The 19182-nt window shown below is 40.1% G+C and overlaps 1 protein-coding gene across 5 annotated transcripts in view; it reads right to left on the bottom strand.

The window, feature by feature from the left end:
* nlgn3a (neuroligin 3a) overlaps positions 1 to 19182 on the bottom strand; it is a 136037-nt gene that overhangs the window by 60778 nt on the left and 56077 nt on the right. For 4 of the 5 annotated variants that reach the window (XM_015351374.2, XM_015351376.2, XM_006632775.3 and 1 more), the window contains 2 exons: positions 13538 to 13597; positions 5042 to 5191 (listed from right to left, as the gene is read on the bottom strand). In XM_015351374.2, the coding sequence (XP_015206860.2) occupies positions 5042 to 5191; positions 13538 to 13597 (210 nt within the window). The remainder of the gene's footprint in view (positions 1 to 5041; positions 5192 to 13537; positions 13598 to 19182) is intronic. The other variant, XM_006632779.3, reaches the window with a different exon arrangement.

Below are 19182 nucleotides of genomic sequence, written 5' to 3'. Positions count from 1 at the left end.
GTAACAAAACCTTTATTTCTGGGAGAATGATTTAAAACCAGTGAGATACATGCACACATTTAGCTCAATTTGTTGTGTCACTACTCCCTTATTTTACAGCAGTAAAAAGCAGTAAGAAGTTGGCACTGTCCTGGTAGAAATATCGTTTATATGGCTTTTATATGGTTGAATTTTGAAGTCTTTTTTATCTATAGACATCTTTGGTCCAACATGCTAATAGACAGCTAAAACGAAAAGTATCACCTTGTTTTTTGGCAAGAAAAAGGTTTTGTTAATGTCTAATGCTGCGGGAAACAGTAATTAAGTCTTCCCCAAAGGATGGGGAAATTGACGTGCTCTGGAGAGCGGATGAGTAATTATATTTATAAAGAGCAGTGATACCAGATACTCCCCTCTGTCTGGAACTCATTACACATCATTAAAGAGACACGGTTTCAGCGACGGTGCATCACTTTCACTGTTTCACCACATGCTAATCAATAGCTGAAGTAAACAGATCTCCTGTTTGGGTACATGCTTGGCTCCCAGCAACCCCTTTTCCATTCCCACTGTCCTTTGTGGCTAAAGGGAACAGACAGCCAACCCAGACCAGCACCCTTGGAATTATGAGGTTTAAAAAAACAAACAAAAACCTTTTCTCAGATTAAATGTATTGCAGTTTCATACCTTTGTTGAATATAGGAATTACATTTATGAAAATACTTAAATTTGTACTTTCAGATACCAATTTATAATCAGTTAACATTTAATCAATTAAATGCTCCTTTTGGTGTTTTATTAGCTAATTAAAAATATTAAATATCACAAAAATGCAGAATTCAGTCCCGGGCTGGAATGTTTCTACATTCTCGTTCGTAATATTTGACATTAAACCTGTATAGTATACCAATTTGGCAATCCTGGAAGTCATGCTTTTATTAGGAAGAAATAAGCTAACTAAGTGTTAATCCCTTTAGATTTAGATCTGTGTTTAGGTCATTTTCAGCGATATGTTAATTCACTGATCTCCGGTACATGCCTAATTGTTAGAAAATTAATAACCAACATAACGCAAGGGGACAAGAGAATCTGGGTAAGCATTATCGTGATGTACAGTGTTGGTTACTTAGCACCTGGATTCAAGCCATTTTTACAGAGCGATGTTAGATTCTTTGTTTAGGAAAGTCAGCCACCCTAGAGGACCCAAAACCCCTGTCAAGGTAGGGAAATGCAGCAGAACAGGATAAAAGTGCTCCAACACCTCAGTGGTCCGTGGAGACGAAGAGACCGAGTGCAGGATAAACAGTAGGGAAGAAACTCAGTAGAGAGTTCCCTAGCTGTATATTAACACTGCTGTAAAATGGAAATCCAGAAACTCATCCCACTTTCAATTTAAAATTTAATTTACTTTCTTTTTTTAGGCACAAATTCTAACCTCATTTACCAAGCCGTTTTCCCCACGTAATTCTCTCTTCTCTCTATATACATTAAACCTTTTTTTAACCATTTAGCTTCCATAAGCAAATGTTAAATCGATTTAAATATTCCCTGTGTGAAATTATTTGTTCATAGCAGATAGATGTTTTGGCTCAAACACTTGTTCACAACATCGCCTGGTGTTTATTGGTACTTTATGCAATTTATGTGAAGCTTTCCCATTTTCAGAGTCTGTCACAACCATAATTCCCTTGCCCATTTTTATTTCATATTAGTTATCTACTCTAATTCAGTAGGGCCGGTCTATTTCTCACCATTCTTTTAAGCTTCTTAATTAAATGATCTCTCCTTTTCCATTAGGTTTTTTTTTTTTTTTGGTCTGGTATTGTTCTGCTCCAAATTGAAATCAAATTTCTAACAATGTCATTGAGAAAATTCTAATTAACAAGGTCTAGAAAAATCCTGGAGGGTAAAGTGTCAGACGTTTTAGAAGAGGATTTCTTTCCAGAAGGTTACTTTTTGCTTTCTTCTTGTGTCAGCCTCCATTCTTCTCTTTCTACGAACTGGTCCACTAGCAGAAGACCATATTATCCGTACGGAAACATTAGGAGACTGAGAACAGTTTGTGCACAACAGGAATTGGCACTCCATTGTGTTTTCTAAAGACCAAGGAAGAAGAAACAACAGGATCTGATTTGGATGCAGTGTCTGTTTTCAAACACAAAACCTTACAATGCATTTCTGCACAATGCAGCAAACTCACCCAAAGCTGTTATCACCCTCATTTTAAAATATTATGCTTCTGTATGAAAGACATGATCTGTACTAGATCAAACATTATTTGAGCTACTCTCATTGAGAACCAAATCTGGAAGTGTTTGATTTTATTAGCCGGTCTAATGAAAAGTGCAACTACAGTAGTCTTACCCTACACTAGCTAAAGGTGGCTGGTGGATGCCAAGAATATACCAGGGGGATCTGTACACTTCTACTGACAGAGAGAAGCTAGGAAGTAATGGGTGCTCTGTACAAGTGTTAATGCAGTTTGGTACGGTGTCAGAAACACATTATCCCTGTTTCACTCCCATCAGATGGACGCCCAGCATGCCAGAGTGGGGAAAGTGTGAAAGGATGGTATTTGCCTAGTTAAGCTCACCAGGGATACCGTCCACCTACACAAAGCCAGGAGGCCACACACAGAAACTGGCAGCCACTGAGTGGACTTCATAAGCATCACAGTTCTTCACACACAGAGCGGAGAGTGGCAGGGTGCTGAATTTTGTTTAGATCTCAGGCATTTGCACTTTGTGTGGGCAGAATTTGAGCTGACAGGGTCAAGTGCTCTGAATAAATATGTGCACAAAATAGAAGTGTTTTAAAGGATTATTTAAATGTTTTTTTTTTGCACTTCAGGATGCTCATAGGAGGGGAAAGCAGAGCAATAATCACATTTTCCTCATCAATTTTAGCAATATTGTATCACTTACTTGTACCTCAGTGGCTTTGTTTTCTGCCTTTTATCGACCAGCAGAATGGGACATCACAACTTTCAGTTGGAAACGCAAATTGTCAAAACCAAACACATGTCAGTCACAGAAATTTAATATTTCCAGCTATGAGGGAGGGGTTATCATCTAAGATTCTGTACAATTTTCAGACGAAAAGAGGACAACACTGATGAATGTGTCTCACTGAATTGACCTGTAATGTTCTGACTAGGTCTCACGCCGATAAATATACTGTATACAAAAGTATTCAGTCCCTTCTTAGATTTTTCCCATTCTGTGAAATTACAAATTGATGCATGCATATTTTAAACTGCTGTTTTATTCTCTGATATGATTTGCACCCTTCTCCAGATCTGTGCTTTTCGATGAGTTTACCCCTGATATGAACCCCTTAGTCTACATGGCTGAGTCTTTACTTGGAATTCACTACCTCACCGAGCTAGATATGTTTATTCTGAAATCACAAGAACCACTATTAATGCACAAAGACAAAGGCAAATCAGCTTATTGTGTGGCCCATGAAAGCAATCTTGTACACCTACATTAAAAGGGGTCTTCCACGACCAATGTTTGAATATTTACGCAATCATGTCTTTTCTGTAGTATTATTATTATTTTTTGCTTTGAATACAACCTGGAGCAGGTTGTGTATATATCAAATATCAAATTGTCATGTCTGCCATCATTAACACAACAAAATGTGAAAGCTATATAAGGGTCTGACTGCAACTATGCAAGGTGCTGTATCACCCCTGTCTCAAAATCCCTGATTGGCTTCCCACTGAATTTCACAGACTTTAATTACTGCACCTGACTTTTAAGGCCACAAGGCCTTGTAAGGCTCATCCTCACAATAATGACCTGATAAATCACACACTTAGCCACTGCGATTCTTTGATGCTCATCTTGTTTGTACTCTCAACAGTCGTAAGAACTGTGGGCCTTGTTAAGAACTTGAACTCCTGTAGTTCCTCTATTTTATATTCATCTCATTTGTAATGAAGGTTACAAATGAGAGGAACCATTGCACCTTGTACCAGACTCCCTCAACCTTCTGTGACATAAAGGACCTCCTGATATTTGAATGGCATTTTCCTGTAATTCATACATAGAAAACATTGCCTGATTCTTTCATTTATATTTAAAGCTATTTTACTGTCCACTGCTGTTTGGATGAAAAGAGCTTTCTTAAATTATGTTTTTATTATCATGTGGAAGTTAAAAGCATGCTTTACCTTTGGGCTAACATCTAGGCTGTGTCCAGCTCGGATTCCATGTGCTGCTACAGCTATCATGAGATCACACTTGAGAAGCAAGCTGAAGATCCATTCCAGTCAGTCAGCACGGCTCTTTCTCTCCCTCAGTGTCCCTTCTCCCTCATCTCTCTACCTCCCAAACAGGAGGATTCCTGCTTTCTTCCTTACCTCTCCAATCCTCACCCACCACCCTCCACTCCTGGTTTCTTCAGGTCTCTGCACAATTGCTGCAGCATGTAGCTGGGTTTTTTTAGGCGATCTAGTGTACCTTTCTCAACAAATCGTTTACTAAACCAGGTGTCAGAAAAGAATACATTCCCAAAATGACATGCAGTTTGAAAATGAAAAGTTCATCTCACACGCATAGAAAAAGAGACCAAATAAAAATAATACATCCTAAAAATAGAATAGAAAAGAAAAGTGGCTTCGGTTGTTTGGAAATCTCAGTGGTGTTTTAAGAGGGAAATTAAAAATAATGTAGGCCATCAAAATGAATAATTCGGGAATGCTAATATTAAGGGACATGACCATGCAAGCATTCATACGAATGCAAAATAAGCTGATCAGCATTGGATATCAACAGCTATTAGGAGACAACAGTTTCACTTCATTAAATCCTGTTAGCATTACAGCTGTAACTCTGCAGTCAAGTGCATTTGACCCCAACATTTTGCATTTCCAGGGAAGCCTCATGCATTTCTCCAAGAACTGAGAATGACTCCGATCTCTAACGTACTGTAGGCTGGCGTGGATTCACGATTGGCACACCGTGATCAGGGGTTTCCAACAGCGTGGAAGCAGCGGGGGTTCTCCACAGGGCTGGGCCTGTGAGTGCGAGGCCGAGAAAGCAGAGGCACTTACCCAGGACCCCGACTCTGTAGTTGAGTGTGATGACAATGACGTTGCCATAGCTGGCCAGAACGCTCCCGTCAATCATGTTCCCGGTTCCCTCCATGTAGGAGCCTCCGTGGATGAAGACCATCACGGGTTTGGCGCCAGTGTCTCGGATGTCTGCAAGAGTGGCCACCGTTAACACACTCGCCGGCGGACGGTAAAACGCGCGCTCCACACAGCAACGCAACAGCGAGGCCAACAACTAGCCCTCTCAGATACCAGCAGCAGAGAGAAACACTTCCCTCTGTTCAGTTAATTCCCAGACTGGGTGTGCTTTCCCGATTTGCCTGGGCATTATCAGCCATGTAAAGGGGGGGGAAGACAACAAATGTGATCAGAAATGAAAAACTCTTGTCATCTATTCTGCGCTCTCTACTTCTGTGCATCAAGGAGAGGTACTTCTGCAATTCGAGTCCTTTGCCCAAACTATGAAAATATTTCACTCTTTGAGGGGATGGTGAAAAGCAGGATCAGATCAGAGTTTTTGTGTTATACATTTTTGACGTATTTGTTTAAAGAAGTGTAGCCTTGTGGCAATGATTTCTATGAAAATGTATTTAGAAAATTGTTTCACATTGAGCACAATGTTTTTACTGTTGGGAAGCAGCAGAAGGCTGTATTTATTTCCATTTTTATGATGTTTTCTATGGGGAAAAAATTGTAATTAGTGGTGGAGAGCTTATACCTTCTGTCGTTTTGGTTGTATTTTTGATTGGTTTGTTGTTTTTTCATCAATTGGCTTAATAAAGAACAGTTTTAAAAGTCTCTGTCAGACAGCAAAAGTTTTCTGAAGGATACAAATGTGTAACACAGCCGATGTAATGTTCTGACAGAAATTCAGATGAATACTGGCTTTTCTGAACTTGAAACATACCTTTTGGCTCATACCCTCTACCAATCCATTTCGGGGTTTTTTTTTCCGGAAAGTAAGATGTACAGTAGAGTGTTCTTGCTCCCTGGGGTGCACATCAGTTTAACGAGATAAAGTTATTGAAAAAAAGAAAAACAAAACCAACTTGCTAGAGAAAAGGTTTCTGATCTGATATCCAGAGCCTGTGGTGAATACTAAGAGAAGGCTGTCTCTCTCTCTCAAGCTGTGCAGTGCAGCCTTGAGAGTGGGGAGATAGTTTCTGGGCTCAGATTCAAAACCTATATTGTATTCAGGTTGCCATAGAAACCAGCAACAAAAATTCAAAATCTGCAAGAGCAAACAGCTAATCGCAAACAACAGCCTGAGCAGTGAATCAGTTTCCATCTGTAAGCTGTGTCTCCATTTGTACAGGGACATGTCGATATGAGCCAGCGTTTAGGTCATGTATTCACAGTAGAAGTCTAAATATGTGTTAAAAAGATCTTGACTTAGAACTGGACTGGGTCCTGCATAATTACTAAGACGTATACTTAAAAAGTAGCAACATTTTCTAATCTGAACATATTGTCCTGAGAATGTTTATGCAGTCAAGCATCTTTGTAGAGAAACATGATAGGTTAGTGTCTTCTATGGAAGCCCCAAAATATTATATTTCTTAAGGGACAAAATATTTAGAAGCAAAATATGTATGGTTAATTAATGAATGGTTTACCATCTGGTTGCTTCAATTAAGAATTTAGCATACTGTAGGTATATAAAGATGTAGATATCGGGTTTTCTCTTCATCTGGTATCTGAGAGAGTTTTTCTTCAAAAAAGGACATTAGAGGATTCCAAACAGACATTTCTGCACAAACACTAGTCTCTCACACTAAGGCACAACACAAATTGGAACAGATGCATGGAGGAGACACAAAATGGAATAGCCACTACATGTTTCCTGTACCAAGCACTCTCAAGACAGGAAAACAAATGGATCCAAATGTAAAGGAAAAAAAAAGAGGAAAGAAACAGGAAAACAGATTAGGCATGTCACGATCAAGTTATCAGATGCCTCTTTTGTTGTTTCATATTGTGAGTTACTATAACAATTGTCTCTGCCCTTTTGGGAATTATTGAAATAGGGTGTGTATGGTCCTTCAAGACTTTCCCTCTAATCTTTTACTTTGGTCATAAATGGAATAGATAGTAAAACATACAATTCTGCTCATTGACGCCGTAGGCAAGGTGTACCTTCAAAGATCTAAGATTAATCCGCCATCCTGAGAATGCAAATAGATAAATTAAAGTACTAAGCATTTTGAAACATTTCAGAAAAAAAAAAACACCTGGAAGATAACAGTGAGAAAGAGAGAAGAGAAGAGATTTTGAGATTAAATAAGGCAGTTTCTGTTTAGATTTGTGTTTTCACAGAGCTTCGGAGTTCTGAGAAAAAACATCACGAGGCACAAATGTGGTACAGAAAATGGATAAAAAAATATGCCACCGTCAACAACAAAAATAAACAAGAGCGTTCAAGTCAGGGAGTCTGTAGAGGAACATGAGTTGATGAGACTAGCAGACAGAGAACAGTCCATCCGTCTGGAGAACTTTGTGTCTACTCGACTAAAACAGGACCCTTTATTCCTTTTTTCCCTAACCCAGCTGAGATTTGTTTTTGCTACGTTTCAAATTTAAATGAGCATTATATGCCTGTGGTGACTCATGGACATAAACACACAAATACACACACATAGAGTCCATAGGGGTTTTTAAAGCTCCAACACATGTTACACACAACAAAAAAACAAGTCACATTCAGTTAACACCATGCCACGCTTTCTAATTTTCTTCCCTGAGCAAAGTAAAATAATTTGTTGGGTGGGCTGCACACTGTGACTCTATTTCCTGCTACCAGAGCACTGTCACTATACACTATATTGCTCTGGGGGGTAAATGGATTACATAGAAAAATGTGGAGGAGCAGAGTGCACACCAGTATTATGCATTTGAAAAAAAAAGTACCTACAGGGTAATAACACTGCTGGTATCAATGTTTGCTACCAGAGTTGAATGCCTAAAAACACAAGATTGACAGGGTCATTTCCACTCCAGTACACAGGAATAGACCAGTTCTAGAGTAATCAGACCCTAAATACAGTATATAAGAACTGCAGAAAGTGGGAAAAAATCAAAATCTCATGCACATACTGTACTCTTTTCTGAAGACCAACAAAAATTAAAACATTTAACATGGAGTATTGCAATATGCAATTTCACTAAGCCAAAGGTGCCTGATTGTCCTAGATGTTCAACAAAAGAACAATGCACGTATGATTGCCAACTGATTGTGCTCCTAAAAAGTAGGCTTCTATTAAGGATGCGATGCCATGAATTGAGAAGTCAATGCCTCATTAGGAACAGATTGAAATATTAAAAATTCAGAATGGGATTAACTATAACATTAATAACTGTTATGTACATGTACAGAACAGCTGATAGGAACAGAAAAGTGTGTTTTCATCCTGTCTTGATTCTAAAAACAATGGCATTTCTTTGGGTATATTTACATACAGTACATACACAAGTAATAAAATGCCCTTAGTAAGACAGAAAGGTTTCTCTTTAAAGTATAGTACAAAAGATGAAAACATTATGGAATCAAAATAAGCAAATAAGCACACAATAATTACTGAATGGAAGAAAATTGCATATTCATCACTATTTTGATATAATATTCTACTTCTAAATCTGTGGTTCCCAACTCTGGTCCAGGAGGAGCATTCTGTCTGTAGGTTTTCATTCCAGCTGAGCTCTACATCTCCAGTGCTGATTGATGGCTTCATTTATCTGCCTCCTTGTTAAGACCTTTGTTTAACTTGTTTTTTGGTCAATTCTGAGTATAGACCAAAAATGAGAAGTGGTAACAATACTGTATTGGGCATGCAGACTGTGAAAATGACACTGTATTGGGCATGCTCACAGTGGAAATGACACTGTTTCAGACAAGCTCACTGTGGTAGTGGCACTGGACATGCTGACAATGAGTTATTTTTCCTTCTGCAGAGGCCCAGTTGGTTACATTTCAGTATACACACATGAATGAGGGAAGTTCTCAAACTCAAGACACTGATACAGGGTTGAGACTAATTTCAAATCCTATTTGACCTTTCAAGAGCTGGAAACATTTGCACAGATGTACCCTAAACAGAAACCAATCCAATCAATTAAGTCTGTGATCAAAAACGAGAAGAGACTGAGTTCCTGCTGTAGAAGCTTAAAGTACTGTAGGTTACAATGACTATAGATCCCTCCATGATTATGTTCTACTGGAATAAAAGCGCAGGTTCTTACTCTCTTTCATTCTACTTCTTAAGCCTGACTGATTGCTGCTGTATATTACCTGACATTAATATTTTTCCGCTTTAGAATTACGTACATCTGTAATAAAAGAAAAGCATTACTGTCTCAACAATGAAACATTAATGAATGTCCTTATTTGGCAGTGGGCATGCAAGGCACTGTCATTCTCCATTGATCTTGCACAGTGTTTCTATTTCCTAAGAAATAATTTGAATATGCAGCTAAGGACCAGAGATGGAGATGTCTTCTTTATGTCATTTCATCTACAAAAATGACTTGTAATACATAGCTGTCAGTGCTGATTAGAATCACGGTTATATTGAAAGATATGAGCAAGTGCTCAAAAAGTTAAAGAGTATTAAACTGGTGAATGAGAGATGGTTAAGTTTAATGTCCTCATTCAAATGATTAAACCAGATACACAGTATAAAAGCAAACTTTAGAACTTATCATGCTTTTACTAAAGCAAAACATAAAAATAGCCATAAGTAAAAAAAATATAATTTTGAGAAATCAGAGAAGAATGTCTACTGATATTTGGGTCAGATCAGTCATCCAGACGATGATTACAGTTTTCAGGAAGGGTCCTTTTGTTGTACTGTGCCAGCAAATAGAATGACCAGTGGAATGGGGAACACAAAGCACAGGGAAGGTAGCAGGATTGTAATACTACAGAAGCACAAACTGTTCTTTATTGTACACTTTATTGTACAGCCAGTCTCAATTACACTTGTGGATGCAGATTGGCTTACTGTATGTGGCTATTACTGACAATTGTTTTCAATGGAATTCTAAACACATAAGCACTGAAAAAATAAAACGAGTGTGGACCATTTTCAAGATGCTGCAACTTAGCACCTGAGCATTAAAAAGGAAGAAATCTCCACATAAACAAAAAGGGCTTATTTTCTACAGTCCTGTTCTTGTGCTTGTTATGATTTTTGGTAGCGCAGTCTTGTGTCTTTATTACTACAGTATTGATTTCAGTGAAACATTGTAGCCTTTGAACAAGGTGACTTTCTACATGTGCCATCGTGTTCGTGCACGAGATATGCCGGTGAAAATGGTCTGGACAGGTGCTCTGAAATTCACTTTGCGGAGCTGCACTCTCAGAGACAGAGAATCCTGTGCAGGAAGCGCAGAAAAGCAAGTTTCTCTCTGCGAGGTCTATAAGGAAATATACTCTGAACTCTTACACTGTGCTAGATTGGTTAGCTACACAGCCATTTTGTACCTGCACTGTAATCTTGTACACCACTGATCTTCAACACCTTCATATTTCTGATTTACTGTCAGTGCATGGCACCAGGGTGCACATGGTTAATACCCACAGTGTACCAATACTGGTGTCAAGTATTTTTTTTTACTACTGCATAAGCAGGCAGTGAGCATAAAATGAGGTAGGCAAAGGAGCTTTAGCAACACAACTATGAGACTGCTTGTGTGGGCAATAAAGAATCCACATTCTATGGTTTAAGCTACAGGTACTCCAATATATCCTTAAAAGGCCAGTTAGGCAATTACATCTACGTAAATAAAAAGCATGCAGAGCCCATGCCTCAGTGTGCAAACACTTCTGCAGTCTTTGCTGCTTCAGGTTCAAGGATTTTCGATGTTAGACTACAACCTTCTTGTGAGCCTGTTTAAACTGTAGGGATGCAAGACGTCACTGTGCAGCTTGACGTAGTTTTGAAATAACTTTATTATGGAGGATTCCTGGTGAGTTCAGCATGGATTTGTGTCTCCTCAGAGCCTAATTCTACACTCTACAGTACTTCCATGAGTTACTGTTTTTATATTAACTGCAAGCAAAACAACAAGCCAACATCCTTTGGCTTCGCCACAGAAAAAACAGAATGTGTAGGAGTAGTGTAGCACACCAAAATTAAAAACTACACATAATGGAAATGCAGACATCTGGTCCCCTAAATAAGGATCCCAGAGCTACAACAGGTGGATTACGTTTTAAATGGAGAAAAAACAACAACAAATGAATTATAACTAAACTCTACAGAATACTACAGTCTATAAAGTGCGGGGCTTGGTAGTGTGGTCTGAAATCCAAGCAAGAAAGGGAAATTACAACCTTAAGCTAAGAGGGGTCAGAATATCTGAAACTGTAAGAAATGAATGTGTGATTTGTGTGGTCTGGAGGCAATGGGATTTCTGCATCGCAAAAGAAATTGAGGATCCATGAGGCAAGAGACAGACAGGCTAATGCATCTGTCAAGACTTGGAGAGCTCATTGCAGCAGACAAGTCGGGTAGCATGCCTTTCTTCCCCCAGGCTGTACATAATACAGTACATCCAGACTGCAGTTCCATTTCGAGGTTCATTCTTGAATTCTACTCAGATATAGGCTCCATAGTTGGGGAAAGCATGGCCTACACCCAGCACTGAATTTCTCTCCAGTGCAGTGAGTTAAAGTGTGAACTCTCAGGTCCATGCAGGTTTGGTGATCTGAGCACCTGGCTTATTAAGTCAGCCTGGACAAGCAACAGCTGAAATACGTCTGCTATCATGATCACCAGATGATGAACTGCCACCAAAGATGGAATGGTAACACACGGAGGTGCTTTTCACAAAGGAACACTCTAATAATGTGTAACATACCACATGAATGGTCGCATGAAAATAAGCAAACTGCAGAACAGTTAATGGGTCAGTCTTGAGAACTTCCAGACCTGGGCACAGGCTTAGAAGCTGCATGAATTTCTAAAACTATGAGCACATGTATAGGCATTAATGTGTGATGCCTAAATACATATTCTGATGGTATATGATATTCTCAGACATTTGCACTTTTAAAAACTGCAATCATCTGTTGAATTTAAAGATTTACACACAAGAACAAAGAACTATAGATTTCTTGTAACAGATCCACTGTACTTGGCTCCTTCAGTCGTGTACACAAATACCCCCTCAGAGTCAATGAGGCTGCAGGCTACACAAATGATGTCCCAGCGCACATTTTTAAAGTCCTGGACTGCCATTTTCTGTGGGGGGCAGCAAATCATTCTTTTTAATAGATGTTTTTTCTTGTTTGACAAGCTACAACTAATTAAAAACAAACAAGAAACGGGGGTGAGAAGCACACGGGTCACACTGTTTCCGTGCGGACGATTAAAAAGGGAATAATATGGAGATGTTATGTTGAAGATATAGATGCATGGATATGTAAGACTGAAAAGGCTCTTCCACAGCATCAGCTGTCACTAAGCTTGCCGACGTGTCCTTAGGTATGTAGTGCGCCTTCGCAGGTGATCGACTGCTGCCCCACAGAGAGAATGACCTGTAGTGAGACTGACAGCCCGACTGGCTCCACTGAGCACAAATCTGCTCACTCACTGTCTCCTTCTGCAGCATGCAGAAACCTTGCTCGCCACGTGCGACGTCACAATGCCACCAGCTTTCTGGATAAGCTATGATATATTGTGTGCGATCAATATTCTGCGGGCTTTCATCGAAAATGAAAATAAACTGACCGCACAGCTTAAGGTTCCGGAGACTTTATTATTTCCTGCTGGAGTCCCAAGGAGAGCTGATCTTGACTCACTTACCGGTACAGGAGGCAGTCGGGATGTTACAGCAGTGTCTCAATTATTTTGTAAAACACAACTGCACATTCCTGATGAACTTCAAGTTGCACAGAGTGCTTAGAGACTGCTCATCGATCCTCTCCATATTCATGTTTCCTCATAGGTACTGCATGAGTGGAGCCATTTTTATCTGATAAGATTTTGACGCTTGTAGTTCTCCAATTGGATATATATATATAATGCCAGACAGAAAACCCCAAAGGCAAAAACACATTTCATATTTTAATTGTCTTCCAGCATACAATGTCTGTTATTCTGATAATGGACTTTAATGATCTGACTATTAGGGAATGAGAGGACAACACAGTCGTTAGGTGATCAGAGTTACTTAAACAGCCGCAGGGCAATTGAACAGATCACCCTTCAAGCAAACAAGAAATATGTCAATATTCCATCTTCATATCAAGTCTAAATTACAATGGTAACCCTTGACAAATGGAAATTTTCCTTTAAAAAAAGAAAAAAACAGCATTCGGCATTGTTTTTCCTCTTTCATTTATAATAGGAAAAAAGTGCAAGGAAGCGTGCATTTCAATATTCTTTAAAGAAATAATAGCATACAGTATACTGGATACAGTGTTTGTTAAAAAGGTTTTTCATTAAAACCAAAATTCAATGTTTCATGCATCGGCTTGGAGCACCAGAAAAATACCTTCATCTTCATCACCGTCATTATCGGACAAATCCTCGCCCTGTTTCTTGGCGTGGGTCCCTGAGGTCGGACACAAAGGGAGAGAGAGAAAACAAGAACACAAGAAAATTCAAAATAGCATGATTGACAGGACAGCGGGAAGAAAGAGAGGAAAAGCATTCATCCTAAAAACATTTCCCAGGTAACGCTTGAGGAAAGAAATCACAGCAGGCTCTGCGCAAACACTCTCAGAGTTTACTCCAAAGCTGAAGGTGAAACTCTCCCCATCGCCGCTTTTTCAACTCTGTCACACAAACACGTGTTTCAGGTTTAACAGTCCCTGTAATAACAAAAACGAACTACACCACAGACTGACACTGACAAGGACATCAAACAAACCTTTCACTCATTTTTATGCCTTTTTGTGTGTTTAAACAATTTTAATCAACTAACAAAACAAACTGACAGCAAAGTACTAGAAGTGATACGAATCTCCACAGAAAAGCCTGTGTTCTTAACATGACTCACTGGATTTAGTGAAATCCACACAAATCTGTGAGACACACATCCTGTATTAGGGCCAGGCAAACAACAAACTAATTTAACCCCCCCACAGTTTTTTCTTTGGCAATTTCTTTATTTTTTTCACCAGAGTATTACAGCAGGTATAAAAAAGAAGAAATATCTGGAACGATTCATTCCACAGTGATATCAGATGAGCAGACAGATTGGTTCACTTGAACAGGAGGAAGAGGATTCTGGGGCTGACAAGGTTATCTTGTGCACGGAAAGCACACTGAGTTGAAAAACAGACATAGAGGAATTATAGATTGTGTCATCCTTTTGGTCAAACCTGAAATCCAGCACACAAAGAGAGAAAATGTTTAAAGTCTCCTGTGTGAATGGGATCTACCATCATTAAGAACTGATTTTCCTATTCCTCAGTAACTAGATCTCCAGCAAGCTTCCTTCTTAACATTCAGAGGTCTCAGAGATATTGAGCAATAAATACCTTTCTTTGAATGACAGGACCAAATTAAATTGAAATCTCTAAAAGCAAAGACTTTCATCTCACTGCTGTCTAGACTGTACAAGAGGAAGTGGGAAATATGGTACATACTGAATACAAACATTTAAATTGTTTTGACAATACTATGCACTCGTTCAAACTGCTTTGTTTCCTATTTGAAGGCCTGCTGTGCCGCTTGTACGAAATCGCTGCCAAGTGACATTTATAGCATTTGACAATAATGTTTGATCACATTCTCATGAATTCCATCTCCAGCACCACGGTAAGTGTATTGCTTTACGATAACCACACAACACTGACCACTGAAAAAGCCAAGACAATAAAAGCTATTGCTTTATACAACAAAATTCAATAGCAACGCCCGCACTTTCATATAAAAATTGATGAGTACTATGGTCATCGCCAGGCAGGCTTTTACCAAGCTTCGATAAACACCTTCCTAATCTTCACAAGGCAGTCCTGGGTAAAGGAAAATACCAATTCGCCGATTCGTTATGTTGAAGACCGCAAAATAAATCTCATCAGCTCACCATCAGCAGTGCATGAGCTAGCAATCAGTGAACGGAGTAGTGGGAACTTAGCACCACAAATAAGACACTTCAATGCAGCCTTCATTAAACATGTTTAATACCGGAATGGAAATGAACTGAGGGCGGTTGCTGTTTTTCTTATTTTGCAGCAACTGTACTATTTTAAAGAAAAGATACTGGACCGATGTCACCGATGTTTACTTAAAAACAAAGTCCAGTAAGGGGCATGTGATGGGAGTAGACAACCCCAGAAAAAAAACAAGTACCAGACAAACAGGAACCGACGTTTAGAAAAGAAGCTCGGATCCCTGATTTGCTTGTGTGATAAACAGCACGCGCAGTGGATGCTGAGAAGAAGGCTGTCCCTCGACGTAGCTAACTGCTTGAAAAGAGAAGTGCACGGGAATTTGTTTGCCTGTTGACTTCTGGAGAGATGCTCTGTCTGTCACTTCACACTGGTTTCTCCCTTAGGTCTATATCACCCTGTGACGTTTTAATTAAATTGCTCACATGAATTCACTGATCACTGCCGTTCTTCAAGAGTAATAGTCCATGGCAGTCTCAAATAATATGAAAACCATAAATGAAATCGCTTTACAGAACACAAAAAGAATAGACCGACGCAGGGGTGGTGCCTGGATTTTGGCAGAGGTCCTTTTTGTTCTTCATGAACACGTTCTACACCCAACATCCTTTTTTTTTTGTGAGTGAGAGCTCCTTTTGTCTCTGTCTCCCAGGAAATAATCAAACAAAATGGCCTCCTTCCCCAAATCGATTCAGCAGGGAAGATAAAAAGAGCGACGTTTTGTAAGCAGAAACTACAATCAAGCTGAAAACCATTTAAATTTGTAAAAACAGGCAGCGTGAAAGCTAAGCTGCTGCAGAGCAATCCTCGAGTGCCTTTTGAGACTTGTTCTCAGGCGTTCGTGGGTGGCTCCTGACTCCTACCTTTCAATAAGCAGTGTTTTGTTGTTGGCCCCTGCTGCTTTTTTCTCATTTGACCCATCGACTGCTCTCGGTGAGAAAAATGACACCTCACATAAATCTCTCCCTCCCGCTGACCTCTGTGAGCGCTTCTGCCAGGAGGAGAGGGCACTAGCAGAGCAGAGAGCAGAGGCAGGGGGAAGAGAAATCCATCTCGCTGGTACCCCAAAGCAGGGCTGGGCTCAGAGAGCAGAGAAACACACAGACTGAGAAATTAACCTCCTCACCCCCCCCCCCCCCCCCCAACCCGAGAAGCAGCTAGAAATAACACCTCACATACCACGTTGATGAAAGGTGTAGTCTATTAAGGTCAGAGTGCATGGAGTGTGGAAGATAAAAAGATACGAACTGGGTATAGGGGAGGACAAAGTTCACCAAGAACTTCAACCCACAGCATTTTAGAGGACAGGCATCATTTGACCTGCCCACAAAGCATCGGGCACTGGGACTAGTATAGCAAGTTTCTGTGCTGATATAGACTTCTAACTAAAAGCTTCCATAGAAAAAGCAATCTACCTTCAAGATCAATTTGTGCGAAGTTATAAAACAGCGAGGCAGAGTGATGGTTGAGTGTAAAATCTGGGGGAAGTCTATATCTTCAGCCTTGCAAAGTTTTACAGACCTCTTTTTCCAGAATACCATCCAAGCCGGTGCATTAAATTCCCACTGTGCTTGTTCCATGGAGATTAACATAACAGCTGAGAGAGGATGAATTTGAAAGGATGACAGAAAAATATCAGAAGGAAAGGTTAAGGAGACTGTAATCCTCTGGTATAGGACAGCCAAGACTCCCATAGGGCACCAGCTCCCCTAACACTGATGCCCCACAGCCAGGTTGTCTTCTAAAAGGAAGAAAGGCCACATCTCCTTAAGTTGTTCATGGATGCAACTGTGAGAACAGGCACTCAGCCACCATTTTGTCGGTTCATCAAAAGCCCCAGTGCACAAGAAAGAGGGATTTAAAAAAACACTGTGGATCTTGGCAATCCTACGCAAATAAAAGATAATGAATCACAAGTGAATAATCCTTTCTTCTCAAAGGACTACCTTCATCTTCTCACTGGAGCACAGATTGCACCGCTTCAGGAGGTGGGAACGAGTGCCCTAATTAGTAATTACCTTGAGATCTCCCTGGTAGCTGAGATTAAGAAACCCCTGAGAGGGAGAAAAAAATCTTTTTTTAGGGAAATAAAGGGCCTGAATGTCAAAGATGGAATTCTGGAAAAACAAACAAAACCGAGGAATCAAGGAGAGCAAGGAGAGTGATCCTTGGGGATTCAAATAGGCACTTATAACCCAGTTATAATTTATGCAAATACAATGAAAATGGAATTTTGATTTTCCTGATAAAATGGAATTGAAACCAGTATGGACTGGGCCGATAAAAAAGAACTGCTCTCTTGAACATCAGCTGGTGGAAACTGACAGGTTAGACCGTTCACTGTGGTCTCGCTGTACTAGCAGTACTTGTCATCATAAACCTTACTCATCCTCCACAACACTAAAGTACTTCTCAGAGCAAAGCAGACCAACAGCATGACATGCTATGGTCTTTTGGCTCACCTGGAGTGATGAGTATAAATTTAATCCAATTTAAGGTCAGTTAACAAGTCTAACAGTATTGAGGAGTGAGGCTGTTTATCTGTAATTTATAGGAATTTGTAGGAAGTGTTGTCTTGTGGTCTGTCGTTTAATCCAGGTTACCACAGTCACATGCAGCTGAGCTCCTAATGCGTCACTTGGGCATCACATGATTGCAGTGGCCATGTCCCATTTAGCCATTTCGGATGGGTCAAAAGCAGGAGGCTTTGCAGTTGCGCCGGAGAGTAGATGTTTATTCTGGTCTGCAATTTCATCCTTCACATCCCTCCATGTCCTAAAGCACTTACAGTACATTCACTGCTGGTTCTGGAGATCTGCTCTGCTTTCTGGTTTATTGGTTACCACCCAGGACTTTTTATTTAAATGAATTGTTCACTCAACTAGTGTGTATTCCACCTGTTTCTGGTTTCCTGTTTTATAATATAATTGCCTTGAAGGGTTGGGCACATGTCCGGATGGGTCCAAAAGACCAAGAGATGAGCTGGAAGAGTTGTTAAAACCTTACAGTTGGTTTTTGGAGTACATCAGGGCTGTTGTTCATACAGATGACCGCACTGTACATAGTTTTGTCACAGTGAATGGACAGAGAAATGATATTGGACAGCACCATGGTTCAGGTGACAGTATGCATTGTGAAATTGAATGTGACATCCATGCATTTAGAGCAACTGTTAGCAGACAGTTCTGCGATACTTAGAACTTGAAAAGTTCAGTGCCATATGTGAGGTGTGGGGTAATTTTGCATTGGTACTTCGGCTGAATTAATGGCTGCAGCTCTTTTGTGAAGATGATTACAAAAGCTCAAGATACCGACGAGTATCACACTTACAGTAGGTAAGCTGAGTTTGGGTAATATTGTAGTCGATCCCCTCAGGAGGTAACATTAAGGTGAACTTGTGTTTTGCAGTGATTGAGGTGGACTGCTGAGAAGACAGATTTGGCTACAGCCTCAATTGCAGAAATGATCTGCCATAATTGATTTGATGCCTGATGCCAGTGTCTCTTTAAATTCTTTGAGCCCAGCTTGTGTGGTCAGTGCCAGATCACTGGCCTATACAAACACCTTAAAAGTGAACCAGACATTTCACTTGTAGAGAGGCTAAAGATGGCTGGAATCTGTCCAATACATCTGAAATAAGCTTCAGAAGCCACTATTCAGCCATTGGTCTGGGGTGGAAATCTGAAGGGATTTCACATACAGAAGCCCTCCCTTTTTCATTGCAAGCAGACCAAAGCTAAGTTTCTTCTGCCCTAAGTGGAGAAGCCGTCTGAGAGTTTAGAGACTACACGCAGCTGACTTCAGCTGCCTTCAGATCCTGTAATCACAGTTGATCATGGAGATCTTTCATAACAAAAATGCTGATGCTTAGTTCACTGCTGTCTAGGAAGCAACACAATGCTTGCTCTGAGCCCAGGAGTGACCGCGATCGAATCATGTCAGGGGTCCAGCAGAGCTCCATTCGTCACGTACAGTATATTCACCTTTTCCACAGGGCTTCAACGTCCATGACAAATCGACA

This window comes from Lepisosteus oculatus, chromosome 8 (assembly GCF_040954835.1).
Source record: "Lepisosteus oculatus isolate fLepOcu1 chromosome 8, fLepOcu1.hap2, whole genome shotgun sequence".
NCBI classification, from domain to species: Eukaryota; Metazoa; Chordata; class Actinopteri; order Semionotiformes; family Lepisosteidae; genus Lepisosteus; species Lepisosteus oculatus.
The sequence above is the reverse complement of the archived record's forward strand: the minus strand, read 5'-3'. Positions and strand labels throughout refer to the sequence as shown.